The sequence below is a fragment of the Elephantulus edwardii genome, unplaced genomic scaffold (assembly GCF_000299155.1).
Source record: "Elephantulus edwardii isolate Elephantulus edwardi_28Jun2011 unplaced genomic scaffold, EleEdw1.0 scaffold00348, whole genome shotgun sequence".
Classification (NCBI taxonomy): Eukaryota; Metazoa; Chordata; class Mammalia; order Macroscelidea; family Macroscelididae; genus Elephantulus; species Elephantulus edwardii.
In genome coordinates, this window is record NW_006400098.1 from 1,249,649 (window position 1) to 1,263,516 (window position 13,868).

Consider the following 13,868-nt stretch of genomic DNA (forward strand, 5'->3'; position numbering starts at 1 on the left):
GCATCCAGAAACTTCTCTAACAGGGTAAAAAGGGAAGCCACAGACTGGGAAAAAGTGTTTGGTCAGATAAGGGACTTATATCTAGAATTTATAAAATACTTGAGCAACACAACAAGATAAAGATGAATAATCCAATTGAAAAATGGGCACAGGATATGAACAGGAATCCTTACTTTTAAACTCACAACCTCTTTGCTCTTAGATGTATGTGGAAAACCTTCTCTCTGGGCTCAACCTGGTCCCCTGGTGAGAACCGGAGACAGTGTGACCCTTCGGTGCCGCTCAGAGACTTTGTTCGACACCTTCATGCTGTACAAACAGAAGGACACTAAGGACACCCTGCGTCTTGTTGAGAAGCAGGATGTGCAGAGAGACCAGGCTGACTTCTCCTTGGGCACCGTGTCATCTTCTCACGCGGGGGTCTACAGGTGCTATGGTTCACTCCGGCGCTCGCCCTACGAGTGGTCAGCCCCCAGCGAGCCCCTGAGCCTTAAGATCACAGGTGAGAATTCCCAGATCTTCCCTTCCTTCTATTCTCATTGGGGCACAGATCGGTTATTCGAAGGGTTGAAGCCCCAGGTGTTGGTGAGAGAGATGAGAATAGCGTGATTACAAAGCAAGACAGGTTTAGTGAGAGATATGGACAGAAATGAAGAAATAAGGGAAGCAAATATCGACAATTTATTAAAAAATCAAAGACAAACAACAGGAGCAGAAACATGGCAAATAAAAAAATGGGGAATGAGATTATGAAATACAAACACAGAAAGGTCCTAATAAGCAGAACAGAGAAGTACATATTGATATATTCATGCAATGGAATGTTACACAGCGATGCAAAAGAATTAGATCCATACATCTTAGGACTGATATATTATAGCAATATAAACTCGAGGCAAAAAAATGTATCTTTGGCGAGCTCTGGTGGCCTAGTGGCAAGAAGCTGCAACTGCAGTCTCAGAGATGCACGGTTCGAATCCACCAGATGCTCTGCTGGAGAAGGAGGAACAATATCCTCCTGTACCAGTCAGATCTGATTTGACGGTACACACACAAAATAATGAAATAAAAGAAATTTTTTTAAAAAAGTGTACCTTTTAAAAAAAAGTGTATCTTTTTAAAATGCATCTAAAAGGTCTCTATGTGGATACACACTGTGTTTATGTGTGATATTTAAACATTGTTGTTGTTGTTGTTGCTACATTCCATCCAGTCCATTGTGACTCATAGTGACCCTATGCACAAGCGCTCTGAACCCTGTGCAATCCTGAGCCAACCTCACTGCTTTCGACACACCTACTCCCATTACTCAAGTTCCTGTGTCAATCCATCACACAGAGATTTCAATTTCTGTAAGTCACTTTTTACAGAAAGATAATAGATTGAGATTGTAAACACCTTTAGTTTGCTTGGCACCACCATCAACGCTCTTGGCACCAAGAGCCAGGAAATTAAAAGACGCATTGCGTCGGGAAAGGCTGCTGTCAGGGACCTCTCCAAATTACTGAGGGGCAATGATGTCAGTCTGGAGACTAATGTGCACCTGAAAGAGGCCATGGTCTTTGCAATCACTTGATATGCGTCAGAGAGCTGGACAATGACTAGGGAGGATGGAAGGAGAATTGATGCCTTTGAGCTGTGCTGCTGTAAAAGCGTATTGAATATACCAGGGGCTGCTAAAAGAACAAACAGGTTCAGCCTTGAGAGAGTTAAACCAGGATACTCCTCGGAGTCAAGGATTTTGAAGCTGTATCTGACATACTTTTTACCTGTTGCAAGAAGCTGTCAGTCCTTGGGGAAGGACGTCATGCTTGGGAAGGTGGAGGGACAGCACAGGAGAGGAAGACCCTGGATGAAATGGATTGATTCAGTGACTGGGGTAATGGGGGTAGGTGTGTCAGAGACAATAAGTTTGGCACAGGACAGAGCAGGGTTTAGGGCTGTTGTACATAGGGTCGCTATGAGTTGCAAGTGACTTGATGGCACATAACAACAACAACAACATAGTGTTGTTGTTGTGTACTGGTTAGTGTTGAGTAGAAATGACCCATAGCTGGCCCTCCAGAAGGTTTTCAAAGGCAGTAAAGCACACAAGAGGAGATAGAAAATGTGAATCTCCTGAACTTATAAAACAATGAGAGAATTTATAAAACAATGACTTTAAATTGTAGATCAATGAGATCAATTACAAATAAAACTACAAGATCAAGAATTTACATATTTTTTTCTTTGATAATAAAGAGGGAGTCTGATTCTAAAGAACTTCATAATTTTCCTAAATTAAAAAAGTGAAAAAAAAAGTTAACTTCCTTTTTCAATCCTGGAAATAACAGCTTAGGATTGAGACAATCACTTTGAGAAGAAGTTGCAATTATTGTTATACTAGCAAAAATATATTAAATATAGTCCATATGACACATATAAGGTGATGTCAAAAGCTCAGAGCAAAGCTCAAAACCACACGAACAGGCTTTAAGGTAAGTGTAGAATTTGATCAGTCTGTGTCTTGGAGATTGGCTTGGCCATGTGTTTCAAGTCTGGCCTCAGCCAGTATGTGACGCAAAGGCAGTATCTCTGAAAAAAGTTTCCAGGAAGTTGTATTTCACCTTGGTCAGGTCCCCCGGCCGTATGTAGGGTTAGAAGAACAGTGCTCTTTGACTTTCACATTGTGGTCAATTCACGACATCCTGTGCATTTGTCTGCATGGCTGGCTTGGGGCCTTTTGTGTAACAGAAGCACTCCTTTATCCTCCACATTCTCTAGCATCATGGGTTTTGTTAAGTTTTGAGAGAGAATGCCAGGGAGGGGACAGTGTGGCCAGAAATACCGATCTGAAGATCAATAGTGTGACTTGAAGTCCCCATAGCAAATGGTTGTGCTTCTATTGGCATTGAGAGGAAGTGGAGGACAGAATCTACCTTTCAACCAGGCAGGTTTCTGGCTTGGATCAGATGAGGTTACAGTAGGACAGTTGGTTTCGTATGGAGAAACCAAGCATCATGAATTTGTCTTTCTCTGCTCTTTCTAGACCAAAAGATATGGGTTCAAGTGAGTGAGCTATTTTTCAAAAATGTAGGTTACCCTCCAACTCCAAACAAGACCATTTTCCCCTGAAAGGAAAGGAAGACACGTCTAAGAGATTGGACTCATGAGTTGACTCTGGAAAGTCTTATGAGCGGGTCACTTAGGAGCGAGAGAGTCAAGGGCTTGGACATTCTAGACTGTGGTTCTGCTCTGGAGGCCTCCTCAGCACAGTGTTTGGCTGAGCCAATCTCCATGGGCATCTGGAGGAGACAGGGAAGCTCAGAACTGAGATTCTAAAGTAAGGGAATAAGCATAGACCGCTGTCGGGTCTGGTCCAAAGTGACTCGCCCTCAGGTTTCTGTAGCTATAAATCATAACGAGAGGAGCCTAAGGACGATGCCATGAGAACTCCCTGGGGGAAGGGTTGTTGTTGTTATGTACTGTCGAGTCGCTTGCGACTCATAGTGACCCTGTGTACAACAGCCCTAAACCCTGCTCTGTCCTGTGCCACTCGCACTGTCTCCGACACTCCCATCTCGATTATCCCAGTCACTGAATCAATCCACCTCATAGGGGGCCTTCCTCTCCTGCGCCGTCCCTCCTCCCTCCCAAGCATGATGTCCCTCTCCAAGGACCGGTCCCTCCTTACACCATGTCCAAAGTATGTCAGACAAAGCCTCAGAATCCTTGCCTCCAAGGAGCCACCTGGTTTAACCCTCTCCAGAATGAATCTGTTTGTTTTCCTAGCAGTCCATGATATTCTCAATACTCTTCTCCAGCACCACAGCTCAAAGGCATCAATTCTCCTTCTATCTTCCTTAGTCATTGTCCAACTCTCTGATGCATAACAAGTGATAGCAAAGATCATGGCCTGTATCAGACGCACGTTAGTCTCCAGAGAGACACCATTGCTCTTCAGCACTTTGGAGAGGTCCCTAACAGCAGACTTTCCCATGGCTAAGAAAATCTGACTCGCTACTTTCTCCAGCCTTCTCATTACAGCCGGAACTGAAGAGTGTTCCGACTCCCTTCTTGTCAGAAGAAGTTGTTTTTAGGTGCCCTCAAGTCGGAATCGATTCAGAGCTGACTCTCCTGTAGGTTTTCAGAGACTGTGTAATGACACAGGAGGTTTCTGCCACACGGCAGCTGGGGGGTTCAAAATCACCTGCTTTTAGGTTGGCAAGGCAACGCTTTTACCATCAAGCCCCCAGAACTCGTTATCAGAAGAGGTAGGAGGATCACACGCCACGCTGTTCCTGCGTGCTGCCCCGTCAATTCTGACTCAGAGGACCGCTGCGTGCAACAGAATGGACACTGCCTGGTTCTACCCTGTTTTCTCAATTGTTGCTCAGTTTGAGGCCATTATTTTTAGCCACTGTATCAAATGCGTATCATTGAGAATCTTCTCTCACCTTTCTACTACTTGACCAAGCGTGATGTCCTTCTCCATAGACTGACCCCTCCTCATAACAGTCCCAAAATACAAGACACAGAGTCTTCCAATCCTCTCTCCTGCAAGGAGAACTCCGGCAGCAGTTCGTGCCAGGCAAATTTGTTTATTCTTTTGGCAACCCACGGTATATAGTCACTGTTCTTGGCCAACACCACAATCCAATGGTATCAGTTCTTCTCCCAGATTGCTTATTCACTGTCCAGCGTTCACATGCACATGACTTGACAGAAAAGAGATGGTTTGAGTCAGACACATCTTCATCCTCAAACTAGTATCTTTGCCCGTGACCTCACAGCAGATCTGCTCAATGCAATACTGCCTTTGCTCTCTTGTCTACTGCTTCCATAGAGAGTGATTGTGGAGTCAAACAAAATTAAATCACTGACAACTCCAGTTCTTCTCTTTTTGTCCTGACTTTGCTTATTAGTTCAGCTGTCAGAACTTCTCTTTTCTCTGTCTTGAGGCCAACTCCACACTGAAAGCTACAGTCTCTGATCTTCATCAGGAAGTGGTTCAAGTCTTTGGTTTCATCTCCACAGTGCAGATCGTCAATGAGCCTTTCTCAAATCTTGATGCTGTGTTCTTCTTCAAATCATCTCGCTTCCCAGATTACTGGCTCAGCATACGGATGGAATAAATATGATAAACAAACTTGACACACACCTTTGCAGATTTTAATCCATGGAGCATGCCCATGGTTTGTTCAAACATCTGCTTCTTGGTCTCTGGATAGCTTCCTCAGAAGTACAACTAATTATGTGTTCTAGAAGTCTCCACCTTTATAATTTCATCCATAATTCGTTATGATTCATAGAGTTGAACGTCTTTGCTGCAAAAGGTCAAGGACTGTAGTCTTCAAAATGGATTGAAGCTCAACACCAAGAAGACAAAGATTCTCTCCACTGGTCCAATTGGCAGCACCATGAGAGATGGTGAAGAGATTGAGGTTGTTAGCAATTACAGCTTGCTCAGATCCACAATCAACACTCTGAACACCAGCTGTGAGGAAGTCAAAAGACGAATTGCACTGGGAAAATCTGCTGTCATGGACCTCTCCAGAGTGCTGAAGAGCAACGATGTCAGCCAGGAACATATGTCAGACTTAATTGGGTTTAAGAAATCTTCCTGGTATTCTTGGAATTCTGTGCTTAAGAAAAAGAAATCTTTAAATAACTGGAAAGAAGGAGAGTGCTTCTGGATGCTGTAACTGGTTGGCGTTCTGTATTTTCCTCTCTAAGTGGCCTTCATCTCAGCCACCTGTTCACAACAGACCCTCCTGGGCTGCCTTGTGGGGGCTTGCAGTTCCTTGAGGACAGCGTGTGACTCTACAGTGTCCTGTGTCCATCTCATTCTGAACTTGCCGTGGTCAGGCCACACAAGGAAGATGGGTCTCTCTATGACGCACTGTCCTCAGTTTCCTCCTGGGCAGTACACGCTGGAATCCGTAGGTGCTATCGTTCTATCATCACCCCTCTAATGGTCAGCCCCCAGTGACTTTTTGGAGACCAGGGTCACAGATCAGAACTCCTAAACTGTTGCAGGGGTACAGTTGATAAGGTTCAATTAAGACAACAAAAACCATTCTTTTTTTTTTTTTTCAAGTCCATTTTTCCAAAAACCATTCTTGATATGTTAGGTAAACGGAGTTTGAATGCCAGGAATTGAATAGGGCAGCACACAGGACACTGGTCTCCTAAAGACATACACGTCCTAATCCCTGGAAACTATGTGCTTCTGAGCATGTCAAAAGGGAAATGAGATTCCCCCCAATCTCAGGTAATCGCGACACATATTAATTTGGGAATGGTACTTATGTTTTAGAGAGTAAATAAATTCACAAATACAAAAATCAAACAATAATAAGGATTAACTATATATGCGGGACAAGAAACAGAGAGGAACATACACAGAGGCAGAGAGGAGGGAGGAAGATGCCCATCGCATAGGAGTTCTTTTAGGAGGGCGAAGAATGACCATTGTTCGAAAACGTCACAATCTCATTGCTCTTAGGTATCTACAGGAAGCCCTATCTCTGGGCCAATCCTGGTCGGCTGGTGACAGAGGGAGAGAATGTGACCCTGCAATGCCGCTCAGAGAGCACGTTTTACATCTACATGCTACACAAAGAAGAGGAAGCCGAGGCCTCTTCGCACATTGTTGGAAAACTCCATGGCCAGAGAACCCAGGTTGACTTCTTCTTGGGTGCTATGACATCTGCCCTGGTGGGGACCTACCGATGCTATGGTTCTCTCAAGCATTCCAACGACGTGTGGTCAGCCCCTAGTGACCCTCTGAAGCTCGTGATGAGAGGTGAGGTCCCAGAGCTGTCCCCGCCGCTCCTGTCCTCTTTAGAGCACTGATTTGGATGTTCGAAAGGCTGGGAGTCCTGGGTGGTGGTCAGAGGGATGAGACCAGATTTTTATGGAGAGAGACAAGACATGTTGAAAGGGAAAGATACAACAGAGACAAAGAAAAAGAGAGGTAAATACAGAGTGTTTGTTCTAGTATAAAGGAGATACACAGGTACAGAAATGGGGGGGAGAGAGAAAGCGAGAGAGACAGAGAGACAGAGAGACAGAGAGAGACAGAGAGACAGAGAGAGAGAATGAACAGATAAGTCTTCACATGAAGAGCACACCACTCGCTCCCACATTTACCCCCAACTCCATCCCATCATATTCTTGTCTAGAGACTGGGGATACTTTAGAAATTTGGTTTCTCATTTTCTCTCTACCAAAACACTCAAGGACAAATCACTTAATCATCAAATTGCCCAGTGGTCTATTCTAGATTGATCTCCATGGCCTATATGACCTAAGATCATAAGAATCTTACAGATATTGTTTATTCCAATAAATCTTCCTTTTCTGTGACTGAGACCTAATAACCTAGGTTACCTGGTTCCGGCACTAGCATCTGTGGTCTGTAGGTCCCCAAACTGGCTTTTCAGGTCCACATGCTAAGATAAACCCAGATGTTATAGGATTATTGAGGATAAAATTCTGACATGGAGACTCAATCAGAGACAAAGTATAGTCATTGAAAGCAGGAACTAAAAGCTGCCACAGATATTCAGAACAAATAGAGGAGGAGGAAAGTGTGAGGAAGACGGAGAAGTAATGAAGTTGTGTCTCACTGGATTTTTTTTAAAAATTTTTATTGTGCTATTTTTATGTGTACCGTCAAATCAGATCTGACTGGTATAGGAGGAGCTTGCCCCCTCCTTCTCCAGCAGAGCATCTGGTGGATTTGAACCACATACCTCTGGGAGTGCAGTGCAGCGTCTTGCCACTAGGCCACCAGAGCTTCCTTATCTCACTGGATTTTGATGAGGACATCCCAACCCTCCTAGGAACCTTCAATTAAATGATAACGTGAGTGTTGGCCACGAACCAACCTCAGAATAACAACCGCTCTTCTGCAGCAGGGTGAAAGATCGCCTCCTATTACCTCTCACCTGTCCTGTTTCCTAGGAAACGCCAGTAGTGCCTCATCGTCCACAGAACACAGCTACCAACCTGGTGAGTCAAGAAGCCCTCTTTCTTGTGGAAATCTGGATAGATAGAAGTCTCAGGTTTAAACGTTGTTGTTGTTGTTATGTGCCGTCGAGTCACTTGCGACTCATAGCGATGCTATGTACAACAGCCCTAATCCCTGCTCTGTCCTGTGTCAATCTCACTGCCTCCAACACACCCATCCTGATTACCCCAGTCACTGAATCAATCCACCTCCTAGAGGGCCTTCCCCTCCTGCGCTGTCCCTCCACCCTCCCAAGCATGACGTTCATCTCCAAGGATCGGTTTAAATGTTAGTTGGGCTAATTCCCAGGACTGTGACCTTAAATGTGTCACCTTTCCTCAGTGGTCCTCAAATTTTAGCATAACAAAAGAGATTGTGACCAGCAGGAGGCTCAAAGGGACTGTTAATCTCTGATTTTGTGTGTGTGTGTGTGTGACTGAGTTTTCTCCAAGAGAAGAGTGGGAGTAACCCTGACTTTCTTTCTTGGGAGCAAGACAGTGTTTATTCTGTTCCCATGACTGAAGAAAGTCATGGGGGATTTAGAGAAGAAGAAAGAAGGGATATTTGTGCTGAAGGTTCTTACAGAAGCCTCTTTCTTCTGCAAGATTCAACTTCAGTGGACTCAGTAGAATAAGAGCCTTGTAAATTAGGTAGAACTGAGTTAATCTTATCACAAGGAGCTCTGGTGGTCTAGTGGGTAGGGAACCTCTCTGCCAAGCCAAAGGCAGTGAGGTGACTCCACCAGAAGCCAGTAGTAGTCTGCTGCCTTGGTTTCATTGTTCTTTTTTTTTTTTTTTTTGGTTTCATTGTTCTTGAGTTTCCCTAGAAAACTCAGCTGAAGACACAGTTAAGATTTCCCTGAGATTCCAGGGATTAAGACACAGACAGCTTCCGTGGAGATGTTCCTCTGACATCACAAATAGTTCTTTGATTTTGAAAAACTGATGAACACATTCCTCCCTTTCAGTCTTTCAACTCTTGGTCTTGTTGCGTATTTAATGACCGTGCCTTGCTTTGTCTTCTGGAGCTGATATTTGAAACCTTCTGTTCATGTTTCCTACCTCATCATTTCTTTCTTTCACCAGATTCATAAACCATGATAAGTTTTAAATAGCCCCATGTGCTAAGTTAAACATTGAGTAAGGAAGATTTAGGAAGAAGTGATGCTATTGAAAAGTGTTTATGAAGAATATTGACTCCGCCATGCACTGCCAGAATGGTGTCTCTCTGGAGACTAAGGTGTGGCTGATACAGGCTATGGTCTTCGCAATCACTTGTTATGCATCAGAGAGTTGGACAATGATCAAGGAGGATAGAAGGAGAATTGATGCCTTTGAGCTGTGGTGCTGGAGAAGAGTATTGAGAATACCATGGACTGCTAGGAAAACAAACAGATTTGTCCTGGAGAGGGTTAAACAGGGTGGCTCCTTGGAGGCAAGGATTCTGAGGCTCCGTCTAACATACTTTGGACATGTTGTGAGGAGAGACCGGTCCTTGGAGAGGGACGTCATGCTTGGGAGGGTGGAGGGATGGCGCAGGAGAGGAAGGCCCTCTATGAGGTGGATTGATTCAGTGACTGGGATAATTGGGATGGGAGTGTCAGAGACAGTGCGATTGGCACAGGACGGAGCGGAGTTTAGGGCTGTTGTACATAGGGTCGCTATGAGTCGCAGGCGACTCAACGGCACATAACAACAACAACAACAACAGCTTTGGAAAAGATGAAACCCGAATGCCATTTAGAAGAAGGGTAGGGAGACTTCATCTCACACACTTTGAGTCTGTGACCAGGGGAGGTCACTCCCTGGGAAAGATAGTGTCCTTGCTAAAGTAGAGGTCTGTCTGGCCAATGGATTGGAAGAGGTCCACATTTGTTCCCATCCCCAAGAAAGGTGATCCAAATGAATGTGGAAACTGTTGAACAAGCAAGATGAGGCTGTTGACAGTTTTGATCTCCTCTCTATTCATCACGATGCTTCCAGTGGTAAGATACAAGGTAAACACAGTAACTCGACTATTTTTCTAATATGTGCTCCTACATCTTGAGCCAAAGAAGAAGAAATGGAGAATTTTTGCCAAATCTTGCAGTCCGAAATTGACCGAGCATCCAATCAAGATGAGTTAATGATAATTTGGTGACTGGAAAGCAAAAGTAGGGGATAGTGAAGAAGGAATAGTAGCTGGAAAATATAGGTGTGGTGATGGAAGTGAAGCTGGAAATAGAATGATTGAATTTTGTATTTACAATGTTTTGTGCATTGCAAATACCTTTTTTAAAAAATTTTTCTTGTATTATTTTTACATGTACCATCAAATCAGATCTGACTGGTACGGGAGGAGATTGCCCCCTCCTTCTCCAGCAGAGCATCTGGTGGATTTGAACCACATACCTCTGGGATTGCAGTGCAGCGCCTTGCCACTAGGCCACCAGAGCTCCCTGCAAATACCTTTTTAAAAGACACAGTTGACGACTTTACACATAGATCTCATCTGATAAGCTGCGTAGGAATCAGATTGACTGCATTTGTGGAAGAAATCTTTGGAGAAGCTCAATAATGGTAGTCAAAAAGAGGCCAGGATTAGAATGTGGGTCAGATTATCAATTACTAAAATGCAAGTTGAAACTGAGGCTGAAGAAAATGAAAATAAGTCCACAGGAACCAAGATATGGTTGATCTTGAATCAATTCCATCTGAATTTCAAGATCATCTTAAGAATAGGTTTGGGGAAAAAAGAATAGGTTTTGAGGAATTGAACACCCATGATCGAAGACCAGAAGAGTTGTGGGACAGTAACAAGAACATCATCCATGAAGATAGCAGAAGGTCATTATATGTTCATAGGGAATTGAAATTGTTCAAGTTGGGAGAGTTGTGGAAATCGAGATACTGCATGTCATCGTATGGCACATGTTGTTGTTTGGTGCCATCGAGTCGTAGACAACTCATAGCGACCCTAAGAACGAACAGCCTGAGCACTGTTCGTACATAAAGTTTCTGGAGGCAAGCCTTTTCAGAAGTGGATGCCACTCCTGCTTCCAGGCTCGATTTAGTCGGGAAGCTCCAGCCAACACTGTCCACCATGGGTACCCATTACCATGATTGGCACATCACTGTCACAGTCTTCAGCATCACAGCAATCATGAGTTACCTCTGTACAGCAGCGCACAGACAGGTGCTATACCACCTAGAAGAATGTTTGACAGGAATGGCACATAGCAGGCATCAATAAGTGATAGCTGCTGTGTTGTGTTTATTAAAGGACTCTCTCACCTTCCTCCAGGTAATGCTAGACCACGGCACACTCTCATTGGCCTCATGGTCCTCATCACTCTTGCCATCATCATTATCTTCCTCATTTATTACCGGTGGTCTGCCAAGAAGAGTAAGTTTGTTGTTTGGTTGTGTTCCCCCCCTCCCCCAGAGGTCAATGTCATCTTAGAAAAGTGAGGAGCTAGACTGGGAGGCAAAGGTGTGGGTTCTTCACTGCAGGTTGATGCCCAACTCAGCACAGGAGCATAGGGATGGGACTTTCTCGGGGCAGTGCCACTGCCCCTTCCTGTAACTTTCACAACATGGCATAATCCTCCACCACATATGATTCTCACAACCAGCGCAGGCACCAATGAGTTTTGTTTTGTTTTGTTTTAAACTATACAAAGGAAAAATAGGAGAGGGGATCAATAGGATGGGAAGTAGGATGTACCTTTGAATTTAGAGACATAATTTCTCACTCTGCTTTTGGAAAGCCAAAATACTTCAGTCATCCACTCTGTCTGTGTGATGGGAACTGCATCTATGAACTGAAGAGTCAGATGTTCCCGCTCAGTCATTTTTTACAACTTTTATTGTCTACAGACGGTGCTGTGTTAAACGGAGAGCCTGAGCAGGACAGAATGGTCAGTAGGGAGGTAGGTCCTCATCTATCCGTCCTCTTTAACGTGGTCTTTCTTATTCCCTCTTGTTATTGTTGTTGTTGTTATCTGCCATTGAGTCACCTGCCACTCATCGCGACCCTATGTACAACAGCCCTAAACCCTGCTCTATCCTGTGCCAATCTTATTATCCCTGATACACCCACCCCCATTACCCCAGTCACTGAATCAATCCACCTCAACGAAGGTCTTCCTCTCCTGCGATGTCCTTCCACCCTCCCAAGCATGAAGTCCCTCTCCAAGGACTGGTCCCTCCTTGCAACATGTCCAAAGCATGTCAGACAAAGCATCAGAATCCTTGCCTCCAAGGAGCATCCCGATTTAAACTTCTCCAGGATGAATCTGTTTGTTTTCTTAGCAGTGCATGGTATATTCAATACTCTTCTCCAGCAGCACAGCTCAAAGGCATCAATTCTCCTTCTATCCTCCCTAGTCATTGTCCAGCTCTCTGATGCATAGCAAGTGATTACAAAGACCATGGACTGTATCAGGTGCACCTTAGTCTCCAGAGTGACACCGTTGCTCTTCAGTACCTTGGAAATATCCCTAACAGCAGACTTTCCCATCACAATATGTCTTTTCATTTCATGGCTACTGGTGCCAAGGGTGTTGATTGTGGAGCCAAGCAGAGTAAAGCTGTGAACAATCTAAATCTCTTCACCATCCATTCTGATGCTGCCAATTGGCCCAGGGGTGAGAATCTTTGTCTTCTTGACATTGGGCCTCAATCCATATTGAAAGCTGCAGTCCTTGACCTTCTGCAACAAGCGCTTCAGGTCCTCCTCAGTTTCAGCGAACAGTGTTGTGTCATCTGCATAACGCAGGTTGTTGGTGAATCTTCCACCAATCCTCTTAGACTATAAATACATGTACATCCTACTCACCATTTATGTCTTCCCAGGACCCTGAAGCAGAAGACCCACCAGAGGTGACATATGCAAAGGTGAAGCACTGCATTCTACAGGAGAAAAGCATTCCTCCCACCTCACAAAGGACGGAGGACCTTCCAACTGTTTCTACCACGTACATCGAACTCACTCTACGCTAAGTCCACACAGGGCAAGGTGTGGCTCCTGGCCAACACACACAAAAGAGATCTAGAGGAGTTCTTCCACAGATATCTTCTCCACCTTCGCAAACCCAACCTGTCTTCTCTGAGGTAACAGTAACTGGAGACTGGAGAGGAGACGTATATACGTCATCTCTAAAAGCTCACAGCTTCCTCAGGAAGGTCTAAGGGTTTCTCGTATGCTGTTACAGGGTCCAGTCATTTCTAGGGTGATTGACAAATCTCCGCAAGCATTCTACAAATCCAGCCAAAATCAGCCCACTTTCATATTCTGTTGATGGCATTCTATAAATCGTGATGGATTTACTCCCCAAATTATATAAGCAGATGTTATAATGTTCTTGTGGGTTTTGGCTTAGCGGGAGATACTAACAGCAAATCTCCTCAGCGTTACCTATGTAAGTGATCATTTCCTCTCAGCTCGCTGGTTTTAGTTAAATTATGAATCACGCTGAATTTTAAAAAATTCTTTTATTGCAACTCTTGAAACTGTCATGTTGTTTTACTTATTAATCCTGTACTGTATTGGGAGCTCTGGTGGCCCAGTGTGTAAGGAGTTATGCTGTCAACACAAAAGCCAATGGTTTGAACCCACTTTGCTCAAAGTGAGAAAGGAGGGGCACTCTCCTATGCAATTTACAGCCTCTGAAAACCTGCTGGAAAGTCAGTTCTGAGGCCCTTTTGACTCAACGGCACACGAGCATAATCACAATGAACTTTATGGTATACCGAATTGTGCTTGAACATGAAATCAACCGTGCATTCCTGAAATAACCCTATTTGTTCATCTTTTTTATATAATGCTATTTTTGTTTGCTTTTAAGGATTTTTGTGTCTAGGTTCATGAGAGGATTGTTGTTGTTGTTGTT

The 13,868-nt window shown here is 44.2% G+C and overlaps 1 protein-coding gene across 1 annotated transcript in view; it reads left to right on the forward strand.

Moving 5' to 3' along the window:
- KIR2DL3 (killer cell immunoglobulin-like receptor, two domains, long cytoplasmic tail, 3) overlaps positions 1-11,492 on the forward strand; it is a 14,335-nt gene extending 2,843 nt beyond the window's left edge. Inside the window, exons 2-6 of the mRNA XM_006901869.1 lie at positions 203-502; positions 6,488-6,787; positions 7,951-7,998; positions 11,279-11,380; positions 11,488-11,492. Of these exons, the coding sequence (XP_006901931.1) occupies positions 203-502; positions 6,488-6,787; positions 7,951-7,998; positions 11,279-11,380; positions 11,488-11,492 (755 nt within the window). The remainder of the gene's footprint in view (positions 1-202; positions 503-6,487; positions 6,788-7,950; positions 7,999-11,278; positions 11,381-11,487) is intronic.
- Positions 11,493-13,868: the final 2,376 nt, after the last annotated feature.